Here is an 18,995-nt window from a genome sequence, read left to right as displayed (position 1 = left end):
TGGTTTTGTTTCTTAATGAGACAGGGTCCATATTAGGAATTCCATTTTCCTACTCCTGTGAGATACAGCATGTTCCTTGCTGGGTTGGATCTCGTGTGTAGCAGCAGATCCTGTTTCAGCTGGGCACAGCTCCACCAGAGCTGACCATACGCCGCGCTGTGTTTATTAGGTACTTCCCTGGTATCATTAAACATTGGTAGCTGACGTTCTCTGTGTTGAAATGGGAGCACAGGCAGAGTGACTAGGGCAAATTCATCAATGCTTGTTCTAAAATGAATGATTTGGGGTGGTTTGGGGTGCCTTTTTTTGTCCGTTTTAACCAAGTCAATCTACAAAGGGAATTAATTTTTCTTTCTCGGCTCTCTTACAGAACTAGAGTGATGTGAACCTAAATTCAGACCAGGAGTTCACCTGCAGTTGGTAACAGCCTAATTGAAAATCTATGAATATCCATTTCCTGCCATCACTGTGTTCCAGACAGGCTTTAATCCATGTAATTTAGCCTGTGGTCACCTGCATATGACAGTTTGCATTTGGGTTCGTTTTAGAAAGTGAACTATCTGTGTTGCTGTCATACAAATTGTATCTATAGAGAAAACATCCTTTGTGTGAAAGTATAAGCATTTCTACATGGTAGAAAGAAGGCAGTTGTTGTGATGTCTTAGAAAAGAAACCTTTTCTCTTTATACACTTTCATTTCAGGGGATTGACACATTATATAATTTACTGTCCCCAAGTGCACGTCTCCTGTTAGTGAAATGTGGATAACACTGCTGTGGGGAATGGCAGGATCTGTCCTTAGCTGCATACCTCCTACAGGTGGTGGAACTGCTTTATTCCTTCTATTCAGATATGGAGTTTGATGTTAGTACCCTGCTGTGCTGATGTGTGGCCTGCAGGTCTCCGGTTTCACTGCTTCCTTTTCTCAATGCTGTGGATGGTTTTGGCAGCAGCCAAAGCACTGCTGTGCTGAGGTTATTCATTTCTTTCTTTTACAACTATCTATCAGGCTGTAGGGAACGGCAACACGGTAAAAATTTGAACGTTTGAGGTTTAATTTCCATTTCCTTTGTGATGACTATGCCATCCCTTTCAGTTTGTGTGGGAGGATTTCAGAAGGCTGAACTCGCCAATGCCCCTGCTTAAAGCCACTGAGGTTTCTGTTCTTGCCATGTCCTCTGCCCTCCACCCTCAACAGAAGCAACGCTCATCTTGGAAAGTAATGTAATTTGGGTGCTCTGCACAACTCAGGTTTGCTTTCTGATGTGAGCATTAGCACTGCTCACTGCAGAAGGAAGATGGAAGGGATATAGGCAAGGAAACACAAGCCAACCCTTCCCTTCAGGTGACTGCAGCAAGAGAGCAAAGGTAAATCTCTAGCCTTGGGAAGCACTTTTGCTGCCTGGGCCTGGCTCCATGTGTGCTGTTTCTATCCTGGTTAGATCCACCCACTTTCTGAGTTCAAGAGAAGCCTTGCTCTCAATGAGCTGTCCTTCTCCAGCTTTCATTTTCCAGAGAGCACTCCTGTGCAGAGGCTTTGCAGAATGGAAGCTGCGCATACCTATGTCTGACATGGAGTCAAGTAGATTATTCAAGTACTGTATTTAATAACACCATAAGCCCTCTTAAACCAGCAGTCAGTAAAACATACCTATGCTTTTAAAACATCCTTTTGTTCATGTCTGCACTTACTGCAAGTCATTTGGTATTAAAACCAAACATAACTCACACTGTCTTAGTAGCATTCAGCATCCAGCATTTTGCTGCTCTGGATCTGCTACCAGCAGAGCGCAGGTCTCAGTGATGGTGATGAAGCTGTGTAGCCTTTATGCTGTTTTCATTCACTACTTGCTTTTGGTGGGAAATGATTTTGGTGGGATACGTAAGCACGTGTGATTGATCAGCATTTTGTGTATCTAGTCTGTGTCTAGTGCTGTGTAGAGGCTATAACTGAAATGAAGTGATTCAGCTTTCCTACAGACAGATTTGGAACACATCCATGAATTGCTTTTGTAGAACAGATAGAAAACTGCTTAGAGGAGTGTTATTTGCTCAGTGCACCACAGCATCCAGGTGGGATTTATCTGAGCTCATTTGCCTCTTCTTTCTGTTTTGAAATTGAATTCTGAAGTATGCAGTAAGAAACCCACTGGCACCTAAATGAGACCTGTACTTCTTAAGGTGCAAAGTGCTTAACGTTGCATATAAAGATCAATATTATATGTTGGTTGCTGTGTTTCTTATCCTGTGGGATACCATAGCAGGATGCAATGGTATTGTACATTTATTTCAATAGTGGCCTCACTGTAACAATTATTAGGTGTTGTGTGAACTTCATAATATTCCCTCTGCAGTGCTGAAGACAAGAGAGCTTACAGCATCTTATTCTAGATCATGACTTTTTTTTTGCTTTGTTCTTCTGTAACTATTAGCTCAACAACTGTCATTGGTTTTCTTTGACTTCAGCCTTTGAGAATGTGGTGATTTGCTGCTCCACCTCCACATGCTGCTCCTGTGCGTGGTGGCCAACTTCCCAATGTCTTGGGAAAAAGCACCAATAGAGATAATTCTGCCACTGATTTGGGGGTGTATTTTTTTCCCTGTTTCTTGCTTTAGTGTATTTACAGAAGTTTGATTTTCTATGGGCAAGTGATTTGTTTGAATTCACTGCCACACTCCTGTATGTGTGTAGAAACCTACTGCAGTTTGGTGCTGAAGTCCAGGACTTATCTTCCCTCGGTACTTAAAGAACTCTGACTGGTTGTTCTGATAGGTTGTGGTATAACAGCTGAGCTAATTTATAAAGGTACTCTAAAAAACATAAGCCCAGAGCCTTCAGGTTGCAGAATGGGATGCTGTAACTGGTAGTGATGTATATTATCTTCTGTTTTATTTTTAGTTGCTCTTCTACAACGGGTAGCAGAATTGGAAAAGGTCAACGCAGAATTTTTGCGCACAAAGCAGCAACTTGAGCAAGAATTTAATCAAAAGAGAGCGAAATTTAAGGAGCTGTACTTGGCAAAGGAAGGTAAGTTTTCAATTATCTGAATTATTTTAATGTGTAATGAAACTTTAGCTGTAAATAATCCCAAGGTGAAAAATAACTTTTGTTATGCCAACTGCTATTCCTCATTTGTCTGTGCACAGTGTTTGCTTTCTGTTTCTCAGTTTGCTGGAGGGTAACCCTAACTAGGATTTTAAGATGAGGATGGTTGAAGTAGTTGACTTGCATGCCAATTAGGAGATAACACATTGTTTCTGATTTGCCAGAAAAATTGAAAAAATGACACTAAGTCTTTTAAACAGAAATATATTAGGAATGCAAGATTTGTGTAGAAAGTAACATTCTGTCAGTGGCCATTCAGCTTCCAAGAATGAATTTTTAAAATGAATGTAAAGATTCACCTGCATGGATAGGATTCAGCAGAGCAACTTGTTGTAAATACGGGAACACCAGCACTGCATCTTAATACAAACTTTTTGAAGTCACAGTGTGCTCGTTCTGTCTGAACAGCAGGTTAAGTGGAAAATAGTAAGAAGTAGATGGTGTGTTGTTTGTACTTTGTGGCCAGCTTTTTTTGATGTATTAATTTGTCTTAAATTTCCATCTGAGCTAGAATGCAAGCAGACAAACATTGATAAAGTTTTAATACTAGCCAAGGGCATTTATTCCAATAACGCTGAACCACGTGAGCTCAAATAGCCAATGAAAGAGTAGAGAGTATAAATAGTTGCTGTTCTGAGAGCCAAATTGATTTACTTCTAATTCTGATGATCTTTCTGTCCTTAACATATGAAAGCAAAATCAAAAAATAATACATTAATACTGCAGCTGCTTGTCTAAGCTTATGGGAGTAGAAATACAACAAGCATAATGAAGATCAGATCATGCAGAAGGCCTGTTTCTTTGTGTTTCTAGCAGCGGAATGAAAGGAAATTTAAGATACAAGACACTGCTGATGAGATCAGCAATAAATGTTTTCTCAGAACAGTCAAAAAATAGAAAATAAAAATAAATTATAATAAGAAAAAAACCCACATGTACCAAAATGGAATACCAGAGAATATACAAGTAGTTTCTCTTCTTGTTTTCTTTTTTCCACAAAGCTTATTTTTTTCTCCCTTGTTCTCTAAGACCCTTTCCTAAATATACACAGGAACTGTGGCAGCCTATCCTTAATATTATCACTTAAAAACTAAATTATATAAATTATATAAATGCCTCAGGATTCTTTTTTCTTTTTTGTGCTTTTTACTAAACACACAAGGATTAGATTGCCTGGTACTGAGCGAAATACATGGAGACGGCTTGGTGTGTGTTGTATGTTTGCCAGATATTTCTGCTAAAGGTGATTGCTGTTGACATTGGCTATGTAGGCATAAAATAATTTTAGTTGAATGTATTACTTTCTGTAACGGAAACTTAGTTTCAGTGCAGGTGTGGTAAAAAAGCAAATTAAGCTGTGTAGTTTTCATATGTGGGCTTCAGGCAGTGTTCACAGAGTATTTCTATACTAGAATATGAAGTGTTCTTACTAATTCAGAACAAGTTGGTGTCAAAAATGAGGGAAGAACTGTCTTCCTGTCTGTGAATCTTATCTTTAATCTTCATCATAATTAAATAATACCAAACTAATTAAAAGCGTGGTTCACTTTCATCAAGCTTGCTGATGCATTGGTTATATCTACAGTGTCCATTTTGTGGCTACGACAGTTAAGAAAAAGCTACTTTTTTTTTTTTTTAATAAAAGGCAAAGGCAAATGAATTCAAGGAAAAAATGTTCCCTAAGGATACCTGCTAACACTTGTTTACTTGTTATGGCTAGTTGCTTTAATATCAACACTTCCCTCACCCCTTGTTGGAGGGTCTTTGTCATAGTCACTATCAATACTCTCCACACTGAATTTATTAAATCAAGCTAACTGGAAATAACACTTCTTTTCAGAGGACCTGAAAAGACAAAATGCAGTGCTGCAGGCAGCCCAAGATGATCTGGGGCAGTTGCGGACGCAACTTATGGAAGCTCATGCTGAAATGGAAAACATCAAAGCTATAGCTACAGTATCTGAGAATACAAAGCAGGAAGCTATTGATGAGGTGAAGAGACAGTGGCAAGAGGAAGTAGCTTCACTACAAGCTATTATGAAAGGTAACTTACAACCAGACGAGCTGCTGCTGCTAAAATTAGATGCCTCTTGAGTATACATTTAGTGATTTGTGCTTGCTCTTGCATGGGGTATGGATAGCTGCCTCTTATGGTTTGGCACAACTAGAGTACAGAAGAATCAGTCTTCACTCCTTCTCTTGTCATAAGGTGCTTGGTTATTCTTTTCTGTGAATATGGGGATAGAATTTGGAAGGGATCAGTGGCTGTGGGAACTCCCATGTATATACAAAAAAATTCTGAGGAACTGAAAATACTTGGTTAGAAGATTCTTCTTGAAGTTATGCATAATATGCATGATTTGACAAGTCTGAAAACAGCTTCAAGTTGACAGCATGATTTTCTTCTCTCCTGTGTGAACACAGCTCTGCTCTCAGACAGTTGTGCCCCTCCAGTAGTATCACATGGACTTCTCCCCAGGCTAGTTTCTGGATGTGTTGCTCTTTTCACTTGTGGGGTGTTGTTTTGTTTCTGTTTTTCTTGATGCTCCTGAGCTATTCTGTATTATGTTTGCATGTTGCACAGCTGTTCTCCTTCCTGAAACAAACTGTGTGCAAGGAATAAAATGCAGGATGTAAACTGGGGACAGACTGTTGCCACATGGCTGCTTTCTTAAAGATCACAATATCCTGAGCCTACAGCCTGCTGGCTGTAGGCGTTGTTTCCATCTTTGTATAATGCTTTTCCCCAGGAGAACACAAATCTTCATGCATATTGAATAGACAAATTTCTATTTACTTATGTTCTACATAGGTACATGAACTTAAATCAAGGCTCTGTTGTGCCAGCTATAAAAACAGCTCCTTACCTGAAGGGTAGTAATAATAATAGGGAAATGAAAGGTATTTGAGAAGTTCTAGTTGTTTCTTTGCATTTTGGAATAAAGAAGCATGGGTTTAGTAGCTCGTCTCGTTGATGTGCTTGAGGGTACAAAATGTTGTTTCTGAACAAGATGTTAAACATGTATGCTCTCTGGAAATTAGGGATCATACAGTTTGGCAGCTTGTTTGTGTAATAGCAGCAGCTCAAACTGAAATGTGGTTCCTTTGGATCTTTTGCTTCTGTGGTTATTTTTTGGGATAAGAGTCAAAGGGAGGAGAGGGCAAGAGAGACTTCGCTGTTGTTATAGTTTCAGTTAACTCTGAGAAATCATTGGCTAGTTGGAGATGAAGTTAATAAAGCTCTATTTTTAACTTACATTGAAATTAAGTTTTAGAAATAATGTTTTATAGAGACTGTTCGTGACTATGAGCTCCAGTATCATCACAGGATGGAACAAGAACGAGCTCAGTGGAATCAGTATCGCGAAAACGTGGAACGAGAAATAGCAGAGTTAAGGAGACGACTGTCTGAAGGCCAAGAGGAGGAAAATCTGGAAAATGAAATGAAAAAGGTATGTTGAAATTGAGCTCTCCAGCTTTTGTTTGATGTATTTGTGTTGTTACCCATGTGTTTGTTTCCAGACTGTAAGTAGCCTGGTTCTGCCAACTTTCAGCCCATTTTTCACAGAATTCATCGTGACCTGACCTTGAGTTTGAATCTGTAATGGCGCTGTTCCTAGTTATACAGATGCAGTGAGAAAATTGTAAGGTTTGGCCCTCAGCTGGTAAAAGCAGGAGGTTGTAAAGTCTTGTTGCTCCCTTTTAGATTTTTTTTTGAAGTGACTATATAGATTTAACATCCTTCACATTCTGCACCTTTGTTCTTTCTCTCTAATCTCACTACTTCTTCTGAGGCTTTTAACAGACTATTTCTGAAATGTCTTTTGCCTATGTGATAAGGTTAGTTGTGTTTGTGAAACACCATTCTGCTGACCTCTTAAAAAGCATGGAGCCTTGCTGTCATAAAAACAATAGCCTTCAGGTGGTGAAAGGGAATTGCCCTGGAGTTTGGAGGGATTCAAAATTCTGTGACTTGAAACAGTCCACAGAAGTAAGTTGAAGTGCCCTGTGTTGAGTTTGGATTTTTTGTTGCATCTGAAGTTTTGTGTGTTTCATGCCCTTCAGACAGGAAGGAGGTTGAATTTGTCCTTATGGATCAGGTTTGGAATCTTATATCATATGATTAAATACTTTTGGTTGAGTGAGTTCATCTTCTCGAAAGGCTTCAAGGTATTCTTTTTTTTTTATGTAACTAATGATCTTGTGTTGGATAAAGAAAAGAGTAGGCTAATATCTGATAATATGCCACGTCACTGCATTTCCACGTTTCTGCTTTATGTCAGCAAAGAAACAGTGTACTGAATATCACAAACGTTGCGCGTTAATTAGAATTTTACAAGGTCTTACTATACTGTAAAAAGCAATCAGTATTAGTGTCTCAAATTGGAATTTTTTTTTCTGAGGCTTATAAATGAGATTCGTGAATCTTTATAGTTTTTGTTGGATATTTTCTGCTTGGTATTTATCTTCTTTATGTAGTCCTTGATTTATAAAAATGGAAGTTCGAGTAAAGCCTATTTGATGATGTTCTATGTACAGAATTACTGCTGCTGGATTTTTAAGGCATAGGTTTTTTGTTTGTTTGTTTTAGAGTTGGTTTTAGCCCTGCTAAGGGAAAAAGAATTTTGGCAGAAACTGCAAGGGGAGGATCAGAATTTGATCAGTGTGATGAGTCCCTTACAAAAAAAGACAGATAATGCAAATTTCATAGTGTAGAAGTCCAACTTATTTCCCATCTGACTCAGTGATCATGTAAGAGTTGGAGCTGCAAGTTGCTCAGATGGTGGAGCAGCTCACCTAAGCTTAGTAGCTTTGCTGTTGTCCAGTTTGCATTTAAAGGTTTGGGATAGCAGATAAATACAGTCTTCAGCTGTACTTCTTTCAAGTAGAAATCAATTTTACTTGTGATCCTCAGGGAAATTTGATTGATTTTTCAGTCGGTGATCCATACAAGCTTGAAAAGCTGTATAGGTCTGTGAAGCAGAGGTAGTAGTGGATGTAACAGGAGGGGGTGGGGAAATCTGTCTTTAGAGTGGAGCTTGAAATAATTGCTTAAACTGCTGTTCATGGGTTTTTTAATGTTCATCTTCACTAAATCTGCACCATTTTTCCTCGAGAAGACTGAGAGTGAGATCAAAATTTGGAAAAGGACATTGAATTTCACCAAAAACCAAACAAGCAAGTCTCAAGCCCACAAGAAGCTGTGTTTGGGTATCAAAGTAGTGAATATTCATGCCACAGCTCTCAATGAGAAAGGAAGAATTTTCAGAAAGGAAGAATTTTCTCAATCACTTGGGCTGTTGTGCTTGATGACCAGCAATCAGTTCCTCATACAAAATGGTATTTCTGTCTAACAGAGGTGAATTCATCCTCTGTCTTCATATTGTATGTTAAAAAGATAGATTTATTTTATGGATAGAAAAAACTTGGGGAGAGTTTTTAAAAAATATTTTCATCTTCATTTCTAAGGAATCTCCAAACATCACAATAAATAATAATAATAGAACAAAATCTGTGTAGTAGACCAGCATACAAAATTCAGTTATTCTTAAAACTAGCAGAAAACCATCTCACTGTCTTGCATTGAGACTGCTGGATGAGGTGAGAGGAATGGAAGAGCAGATACAAGATCACAGGTATCATGTTGCTGTCCAGGATATTCACCAGCTTCTAACCTTGGCTCAGTGATATCTCAGTTCAGTTGTGTTTCATTTGGCTATAAGATCCATTTTAAACAGCAGAGAGAATGAACTGGAGCACCGTAAAACAGTGTGACGTCAGACTGGCGATGGAATGTTCTTGCAGCCATCATGAATAAAAGGGAGCAGCTTATTCAACCGTCCTAAAGATAAGGGGCTATCCATGTCCTGCTATAGATAGGTTTAAATAAACAGAACTGATAGAATAAATGAATTATAAAGCAATCCTTGAAGCTGAACTCCTTCTCCCATCTGTTCAAAAAATGTGACTGATGATTTGCTGGCTGCCAGCATGGGGCTGTGTATATACATGTGACTGTCACATGTCCCTAGTATTGAATTCACTGGGACATGTGATTTCCCCACATTTTCTCAAAGATTTTATTTGTACTCTTTGGACATCACTGGCAAAATACAGCGGAAGTGAATACAGCATGAAGAAAATTATGATTTGCCTATAGAATTTTCTTGACAGCCTTTAGTAGTCCATGGACCTGGTAGCATTTCTATATATAATAGTACTAATTTATTTTTATACTATTAACATTTTTTCTTGTCTGATCTGCTCTTGGAAGTCTTGTGTAGGATGTAGTCATCAATAAGCTTACCAGAAAATGAAAATCCAGTGAATAGGCTAAGAAACCTACATTCTAGCCTAGATTTAAAACAAGGCGTGAATGTTTTCGTCTAGCACTTGTCATGTTTGATCAGGCTAAGTGTCAGCTTTTCAAGGTTCAGATTTGGGACACCCTTTTCTGCCCCCCCATCCCTTGCTGTGAATTCTTCCATTAGCAAATAGAGAAAATCTGAGCGTTCTCAGTCTCCATACATAAAACCAACCTTAATCAGGTTAAATTCTTCCTGGCTTATTAATCTTCTCATTCCGTTGCCCTGCTTTGATCTTTTCAGAACTGTTTTTTATATCATGGAAATTTTTTTGATAGATTGGCTGTATATGATTTTAAAATACTTAGTATGCTAACACCAAAAATTGATGCTGTATCAGTAGTAATTTAATGTTAAAAAGTAATCTTCCAAAACAGAACAAAGCTGCACTATGTGTTACTTCATTTCATAAGTAAGTACAGGAACGGTCAGTAACTCACCCTGAAGTTCTTGTGATCAGTTTCTTCACGTGTACCATGTGGCAGCATGCTGCAGGACTGTTAGGCCTTTCTGAAAATGCATTCTGAAATGCATGGCCCCTAAATTTTCCCCAGAGTATTGAGAGTGATGTATTTCAATCAGATATCGATGGCCCAATTCATGCATGGATTTGAAATTTAGTTGCTAATGTGGTATTCGTAACTTATTGTGTTAATTTCAGGCCCAGGAAGATGCTGAGAAGCTTCGTTCAGTTGTGATGCCTATGGAGAAAGAGATTGCAGCGTTAAAGGAGAAGTTGATAGAAGCTGAAGAAAAAATAAAGGAGTTAGAAGCATCAAAGGTAAGGTGCAATTGTAACCACGTCCCAATCTGTGTCTTGCATCTTGCTTGTTTGATGCAGATAAATAATGGCAAATTTTGTAAGAAATAAAAATGTGTATTGTGAAGCTGTTCATGCACAATACTTTTTTTTTTTTCTCCTGCAGCACAAATAACGTATTTTGCCTGTAGGTGTTTCCCTGTCTTTCTGTTTTCAAGGTTGGATTACATATGTGTGTTATCCCTGCTTAGACATGACTGCATAATTTCAGCAAATAAAATGTCACTCCACAAATACAAGTGCTTTCCACTTTCTTGTGATTGGTTTTGGTTTTCATCCCATCCTCTGTGAACAGATTTTCCTTTCTCTTTGCAGACTTGCATGGATTTGAATGTTGCTTAGTTCTTTTTTCTTGTCCATTCCCCAACTGCCTTATAGTTAGATTCTCCAACTACTTCATTTTAGGTCGTCTCCATGTCTTTTTTTGAGTATGAAACCCTAAACCAGATATATTGAGTAGCTGTTGGTTTATCAGTGCTGACTGAAGGATTACTTAATTGTCTGCTCTTAGATGTTTGCCTCTTTACCACTTTTTGGTGCTGCCACTATTGTGATCTAACTATAGAAACTATATGAATAATTCATTCAAGGAAAAAAAAACCCTCCAAATGCTACTTCCATACTGATAGTTGAGAACCCTTGATTTCTAGAAATCAACTGCTGTCCTCAGCAGCTTTCTGATACCCAAACATGTGACCCTGACTTCTAACAAAAAGCCTGCAACTATGACTTCACTGAGATTGTGTATTTTACTTTTTTTATTCAGGTTAAAGAACTGAACCATTATCTAGAGGCTGAGAAGTCCTGCAGGACAGACTTAGAGATGTACGTGGCTGTTCTCAACACACAAAAATCTGTCCTGCAAGAAGATGCAGAGAAGTTGCGGAAAGAGCTGCATGAAGGTGCCTGTCTAATGATAATCCTTTTGACTCTTGGACACTAAGTATGCAAAAACAAACAAACAAACAAAAAAAAAAAAGAAAAAAAAAAAAAAACCAACCCACCAATATGTCTGTTACTTCTCTTCTGATTTCTTATATGAGTTGGACTATAAATAAATAAATAGAGGGCATGGGGGAGCATTATTTATAAATGTGAATGCCCCTGGACTGTTTATGAAAGTGTTGACTTTGGAGTCCTCTTATCAGTTCTCTCCTTCATAAATCCATTTACTCTTCCTAGAGATGCTGTTGAATTTGTCTTAGGTTCTCATAGTATTGTGAGCTTTATTCTTACTAGAGTGATTTTGGTGTCTTTTATTTGTGTAGAATTATGAGCATTATTTCTGTAATGTAATCTGGTGATATGTCTCCCTGAAATATCTCAGTTCTGAATGCCTTGTGGTGGAATGGATGTGGAAATGCCCATAGGAAGCAGAATCACATGAAAAACAGAACTTTCTCTTGAAATAAATAGGGAAATTAGACAGTCTTTTAATACCAGCACTAAAAAGGAGAATATTAGAGCTCATGATTGAAGTGAAGGCATTTGTTTTCTAACTGGGAAATCTTAAAGTTGTCAGTAATGCATCCTTTATCTCAAGCTTGATACAAGAATTAAGAAAAATTCTTATTTCATCCTAAGTAGTTGTTGAACAAAGCCATATTGGTGTTTTATTAGAACAATAATTACTTCTATTCATGAGAATGCCTCACTCAGGAGGAATCATTTAAGAATTCTAGTTCAGAATGATTCTTTCTGTTCTTGAATAGTATGCCATCTCTTAGAGCAAGAGCGACAACAGCACAACCAGTTGAAACACACGTGGCAAAAAGCCAATGACCAGTTCTTGGAGTCCCAGCGTTTGCTGATGAGAGACATGCAACGGATGGAGATTGTGCTGACCTCTGAGCAGCTTCGACAGGTCGAAGAACTGAAAAAAAAAGATCAGGTCAGTCTCTGCTTATCTTGTTTTCTTTTTTCTTTCTCTCTTCTTTTTTTAATAGTGTAAATTTAATATAGCGTAACAGGTATAGAAAACATATATTGGAGGCAAAAGTTATTGATGTGTATTAATATTTCCAAAAAATGACAGCTGACAGTTGAAATAGAAGTTCTCCATTTGAATGACAGCTGATGATTGTAATAGAAATGCTCAATGTGTTTGAATATTTCAATACTAGTATCTGTAGTAGCCTTTAAAGTAATGTTGCTAATATTCTTAAGTGAATAGGTAATAATATGCAGAAGTTAATCTTGGAGGAAGAAGTTGTCATCTATAGCATAAAAAAAAATTATGTTAAGGTGTTAAAGGTGCTAAGATAAGAGGTTCACTTCTGTCTAGATTTTTGTGGGTTCTGGGGTGTGGGTTTGTTGGTTTTTGTAGTTCTCTCACATTGTGTATTAGTATTTTGATTTTGTTTTCTCTGTCTTTATTTGATTCTTTTTGTTATATTGCAATGCTTAGTGTCATCGAGGCACTTATTTTCATGCTTGATTTGAAGGTCTGTGTGTGGTCTTTATTGATGCATTTAGTGTATGTTACCAGGTTCTGTACAATAGCCAGTGTAAGAGCTGTAAGAGTTGCTTATTTGGTAATTCCTGTAAGGGGAAATTTGTTCTAAATATTGCATTATTTGATTAAAATTGTTCAACGATTGTCCACTATGAAAAATAGGATATCATTTAAGTGAGTTTGGTTGCCTTGTGGTATGAACACTAAGTGACTTTTAACCAAAAGAACCTTGAAGGGGTAACTACTGGGGTTTTAACAACTACAACAACAAAGAATGTGAGAGAAAACCAAAACTCCATTCTATTGCTGCCTTTCTTTGTATCAGTTTATGATGAAAGCTAATGACTACTAAAGTACAGCTGAGTCTTGCTCATATAAATTCAATTTCATAAATTTTATGAATTTAAATATAAATTCATTTTTTGTCAATTGATTTCCAGGAAGAGGATGATCAGCAGAGACTCAGCAAAAGAAAGGAGCAGAAACAAAAAGATTCAGATGATGAAACAAAAGCTTCGTGTTCTTTAGCCCATGAGGAATCCCTTACCCAGTTCTCTAATGAAGAGGTAAAGCAATTCAAAGCAACTTCATGTACTTGTTCATTCCTCAGGGTGATGATTACAAATACAAATGCCGTCTGTGCCCTTTGTTCTCTGTTATAATTCATACTAAGCAATAAAAAAACTTTTGAGCTGCACTTGAATACATAAATTTTAATGAAAATTGGAAAATGATTTTTTAAAATCTTCTGAGAGTTGCTGTTAGAAACTGTATCTGCCTTCTGCATTCTGGATGTTAAGTGCTGTTAAATTCTTTTGGGATTTATAACCACCTTCTAATACACCTAAATTTTCAGCATTAAACCAGTTAAATCTAAACAGGAAGCAAGCATTTTGCAGCTGATTTGCTAACTTATTTCTTGACTTCTGTACTAAATTTACACTAGTTAGACAACTGTGAGGTCACAGATGGCTAAATAAGTCATTTGCACAATAGCATGTGTGCATCTGTATGTGTTATCTATCTATCTATATTTTATATCCAGATGTGTCCAACTGTGCAAACTGAGGGATTGGGCCTAATCTGTTCAGCAGTCAAAAATAAGCTTTTGTCAGCCAAGCTGGTAATTGAGGCTCAGCACCAGGTTTTTGCTGAAGCCACCTGAATTGTGTTAGTAGCTTCATTACACAGCCAGAACAAGTGATAATGCTGGATGTGGTTCATTAGCAGGTGCTTTTGGTGTTGTAGGAAATGGTGTTCTAGGACAAGTTGAAATTGCATTTGAGATTTGCTTAAGGTTTTCACTTGTGAAGCAGAAAGATCAATGAGCACACAGGTTGGAACTTGAAAGCAGATACCAGAATGGGCAGTTATTTCTCCTCTTCCACTGTGTTTTGCTTGCTTATCTATTTTGCTAGTCTGTGTTGGACCTATTATGGAATCTAATATTTCTAAAGAGACTTATTTTCAGTGTTACTTTCTTTACTTGCCTAATGGCAAAGCAGAAGTATACAGTATTGAAGATGTTTTGAAAACAGTCTCATGCTTTTTAAATAAAGCATTACTGGTGTCTTTTCAGTGCTGCAAATAAATAAAAATAGATCAAGAGACTTAATGTTCCCTATGCAGGTCACAGGACAGCTACTGTGGCTTTTGGTATTGACATTCCCCAGGATGCTTTTCTACTTAATCTTAGCCTCATTCCTTTTCAGTTTATTTTATGTGAAAATGAAATTTTAAATATAGTATAAAAAAAATAAAGCAAAACAAAAAACAGCCAAAAACTTCTTTCTCATGCAACATTTTGTCAGACTCCTTAAGCAGAAGAAAGAGATACAAGAGAAATATTCACTTGTCAGCATGAAGTAGATTTTAAATACATCATTCTTTTCTTGCTTTTATATTGGTGTTAATTTTTTTTTTAAGTTGAACAGACATCTAAGCATAGTTATGAAAGTGCAGTCCATGCACTGTTTCTCTGTTCTCTGGATTACAGTTCTGGAAGTGATGCTGCAGGTTGTATCTCTGTTAGTGGAAGAAGTGCCTTGTTTCAAATACTAGAAGATGTAAGGTGACAGTGTCCTTGTAAGAGAGCTGGCAGGAAGACAGATTCTTACAAAAGCACTCTATTAACAGAAGATTATTTTTCTTTAATGGTGGCTGGTACATTTCAGTTCTGTATTCTTTTTTCTGCAGTCTTAAGCTTAGCCATCAGATGCTTTTACTACAGCCAATTTCAGCCTCCCTTTAATACGCCTTATATTTGGTGTCCAGCATTTCACTTGTACCATGCTTCTAGAGTGCAGTATGTAACTTCTCCCTTATTTTTCAATTACAGGTGCATTTAAATAGCACCCACAGCTCAGTCCATTCATTGGATGCTGACTTGCTTCTGTCTTCTGGTGAATCATTCAATAAATCAGAAAATGATATGTTTAAAGATGGACTACGAAGAGCACAGTCGACAGACAGTCTAGGGACATCTGGATCTTTACAGTCCAAAGCTTTAGGATACAACAACAAAGCAAAATCTGCTGGGAACCTGGATGAGTCAGATTTTGGACCACTTGTTGGAGCAGATTCAGTATCTGAGAACTATGATACAGCTTCCCTTGGATCTCTGCAAATGCCTAGTGGGTTTATGTTAACCAAAGATCAGGAGAAAGCAATCAAAGCAATGACACCAGAGCAAGAAGAGACTGCTTCACTTCTTTCCAGTGTTACACAAGGAGTTGAAAGCGCGTACGTGTCTCCTAGCGGTTACCGCTTGGTGAGCGAGACAGAGTGGAATCTGCTGCAGAAAGAGGTGAGTGCCCACCGTGCCTCTGCTGTGAGCATTCCAGGAGAAAAGTTGCTCTATACTCCTGGATGTGCTTTACTTACAATCAGGAAATGTGTAGCATCATACGTAGCTATTCACTTTTTTCTCTCTGAATATTTCTGTAGGTTAAGCACACTTAATATAAGGAATGGGCCATGTTCATAGGCAAGTTTGCTTTATTTGATGCAGTGTATTTAGGGGAGGGTCTTGCAGAAGTAGCTGTTGATTTTGTATGTGGAGGGAGCTGGGGATGGCTAGGGAGGGCCGAAGATTAACAAAAGGATCTTTTGTTATGCTGAGGATATTTACTGTGGGTTATGCATGGAGTGCGATTTAGAAATGAGCAGCCAAGATATGCATAGCACACAGAGCTAGTACAAAGGAAGCTTCATAACATTGTCAGGGACTTGCATCATTAAAAACCATGTTATGAGAGCAGCAAGCAACAGATTAGTCTTAATGCTGTGCCAGCTTCAGTATGGGTGACCAAGGAAACTGGTGCTTCTGGGTGTTCTGCCTGTCAGTTTTACAGCAGCTTTGTATGATGCCAGTTTAAAGCCTGCATTTGACTTCCTGCTGAAAAGAGCATTGTGTGGCTTCTGTGCTTACTATTTCCAAAGAAAGGCCAAAGAAGTAATGCTTCAGGGGGAAAAAGGGAGGCAAAGAGAAGTTAGAAATGGGTAAAAGCAGGATGGAGGTGCTGGGGGAATGGATGTCAGAATGCAGGTGGAAAAAAACAAGCAAAGGACAGATGAGGTGAAGAAGTGATGATATTCTACTTCCTCAGCTTCCTGAATTCAATTTATAGGTAAATCATAACTTAAAAGATCTTTGCAAACCTATTGTAAAGTTGCTGGGTTTTGTGTTGCTACTACTTTGTAATACCTAGAGGAAGAATCTGTTGTGCTGCAGTCCTCTACTCTTGAGTATTTCATGCCCTGCTGACATTTGGATGACATTTTGCTCCAACCCTTTTGTAGAATTTGGAGAAGAAACACCCTGCTTCCCACTTATTTCTGGAGGCAGGAGGACAGGCAGGGGGCATGAAACTGCTGCTCTGTGTGGGAGGTACATGGAGCAGCAAATACAAATGAGTTTTCAGTGCAGCCCTCACTGCAGTTAGAACTTAAAGAAAACTCCAGTTTGTACTCCTCACGGCTGGCAAACTCTGTTTGCTGCACACCTGGACACTTTTTTCCCCCACCGTTTGTTGTATTGTTGTTTGTTTTAAACTTTTCTTTCACTTTCTTCTTTCCCAACTGTTATTTTAGCTGTTATTCGGTCTCCGATACTGAACTATAGTGGGGAAGAGTATTAAATTAAATAAATCAAAATCCTTTCTCTGAAATGTGTTTCTACCCAGGTAGTTATGTGATCTGTTTCAAAAGGATGCTCTAAATGACCCAGTGAATTCTTGCATGTCCTGGCTTACTGCTCTTGTGCTAGTAGTAGGGTTTGTGCCAGGAAGAGATGATGCACAGCAGCTGCTTTACATTATCTTGTACTTCTACAACAACTTATTCTCGCTGTTACATGATTCTGCTGCTGACTCTTATCAGTAATATCTTATGAACACACAACACATCTGAGAGTTTGTACCACTCCTGCATTCCCTGAAGAAGTTTGTAGCCCTCGTGGCAGGTGATAACTCTGTTCTCCAGGTGCAGAATGCAGGGAACAAGCTGGGTAGGCGCTGCGATATGTGCTCGAATTATGAGAAGCAGTTGCAAGGTATCCAGATTCAGGAGGCTGAAACAAGAGACCAGGTAGGATTTCTTTTCTACCTGTAGCAAGATTTTGATAGCTGTAGGAGTTGTTATAGCATGCAACAATGAACCATTTGCTGTTTTATTTGTTGCTTTTATCTTGAACAATGCCAGCGTACTTGAAATCCAGATAACTTATGTAATTTTATTACCATGACAATAATTTGTTATATGGTGTTCATGACAACAAAGCAGTAAATGTATTTCTTAAATATTTACCACAGAAAACCACTTTACGCAGTGCTACAAAATCATAAGTTAAAGGCACTGTTCTATAAAAAGATGTGCTCATGCTGAATTCAGTGTCTTTCATAATTTATATTTTAAAATGCTTTTCATGCATTAAATTCTATTATCTTTGATACTGCAAGAATTTTTAATAGTAAAGGAAAAATGAGAGGACTTCATCCTAACAGCATAAAATGACTGTAAGGTACTGGAAAAGGTTTGTTTCTTGCCATATACTGAAGAACAAATTTCAGGTTTGTACAGGTGTGAGTCACATTCTGCTTTGAAATCAGTGATTGAAGTTATTACATAGCAATGCTCCTGAGCAGTTTGATGTCCTTTTACTTTATAGGTGTAGTCAGTGATGCACAGTTTTTTTGGAACAGCAGAAGAATTTCTGTGTTGCATAGTATTTTGAGGGATTGGTTTTATTTCTTGGGAGTGGGATGGGTCAAGCTGTATTTCTGTTCAGAGAATAAGTACTCCCCAGATTTATCAAAAATTATTTTGTTCTAATAACATAGGTGAAAAAGCTGCAGGTGATGCTGAGGCAGGCTAATGACCAGCTGGAAAAAACAATGAAAGATAAACAGGAATTGGAGGAGTATATGAAACAAAGTGCTGAAGACTCCTCTAATCAGGTACAAGCATTTTGTAATAAAGCTGGTAGGAATCAAGAGACATTACTGAATAGTATGTAACAAGAACTCTTTCTTGTCTTCCGTTGTTCTTGGGTGGACTACCTGCTGCAAAGGCAGCAAAGGTATTTCTGGGGTTAGCTAAAAAAAAAAAAAAGAAAAGAAATGTGACATCACTTTACTGAGAAAGCAATTAACAAGATCAATTTTAGTCGCTTAGTTTGAAATGGTGAAGTGTATGTTAGCAATTATAACAGGGAACTTCAGAATGTTGTTCTTCAGAATCTGTTTCACTCTTTATATCTCTGTATGTGTTTATTTTTGATTGGGTTTTTTTTTGTGTGTTTTTTTAAGATATCTTTGCTAATGGTTAAATGTCAGAAGTCAGAGAATTTCCTCAATGAACTGCAGCAGGCGTTTTCTCAAGCAAAGAGAAGTGTGCAGGAGCAAATGGTAAGGTAGCTTAAACCAAGAGATCACTTGAATGACACTGTTCGTCTAACCTCTAGGTCTCAGAGTGCTTGTAAAAGACAGCCCAGGTCTGGCTAGGGAGTGCTCTGTGTTATAACATGTAAAAATACTGACCATGTGAGCTCTGATACAGTCTCTGAGGCCAGTCCATCACAAATCACATGCGTAGGCACATAGATGAATATAAAGCTTATTAGAAAACTGTTTTTCTTACCTTTCACGTCTATTTAGTATCCCATTTCACCTCAAATCTGAAGATGAAGTAGATTTTCTTCAGTTTGAGATGAATGCTCAGTGTTTTAGCAGGTCAAAGTTAAAATATCAG

The 18,995-nt window shown here is 37.9% G+C and overlaps 1 protein-coding gene across 3 annotated transcripts in view; it reads left to right on the top strand.

The window, feature by feature from the left end:
- The window catches only part of RABEP1 (rabaptin, RAB GTPase binding effector protein 1), a 44,229-nt gene that overhangs the window by 15,203 nt on the left and 10,031 nt on the right, over nt 1–18,995 (top strand). Inside the window, exons 2-12 of one of the 3 annotated variants that reach the window (XM_090122743.1) lie at nt 2,900–3,028; nt 4,947–5,150; nt 6,398–6,558; nt 10,133–10,252; nt 11,058–11,193; nt 12,019–12,182; nt 13,187–13,312; nt 15,085–15,552; nt 17,229–17,333; nt 18,086–18,202; nt 18,554–18,652. In XM_090122743.1, coding sequence (XP_089978869.1) covers nt 2,900–3,028; nt 4,947–5,150; nt 6,398–6,558; nt 10,133–10,252; nt 11,058–11,193; nt 12,019–12,182; nt 13,187–13,312; nt 15,085–15,552; nt 17,229–17,333; nt 18,086–18,202; nt 18,554–18,652 — 1,829 coding nt within the window. Of the gene's footprint in view, nt 1–2,899; nt 3,029–4,946; nt 5,151–6,397; nt 6,559–10,132; nt 10,253–11,057; nt 11,194–12,003; nt 12,183–13,186; nt 13,313–15,084; nt 15,553–17,228; nt 17,334–18,085; nt 18,203–18,553; nt 18,653–18,995 lie in introns of all 3 variants that reach the window. The other 2 variants (XM_031591854.2, XM_090122744.1) reach the window with 2 other exon arrangements.

This window comes from Phasianus colchicus, chromosome 21 (genome assembly GCF_987193195.1).
Source record: "Phasianus colchicus chromosome 21, bPhaCol1.hap1.1, whole genome shotgun sequence".
Classification (NCBI taxonomy): Eukaryota; Metazoa; Chordata; class Aves; order Galliformes; family Phasianidae; genus Phasianus; species Phasianus colchicus.
The sequence above is the reverse complement of the archived record's forward strand: the minus strand, read 5'-3'. Positions and strand labels throughout refer to the sequence as shown.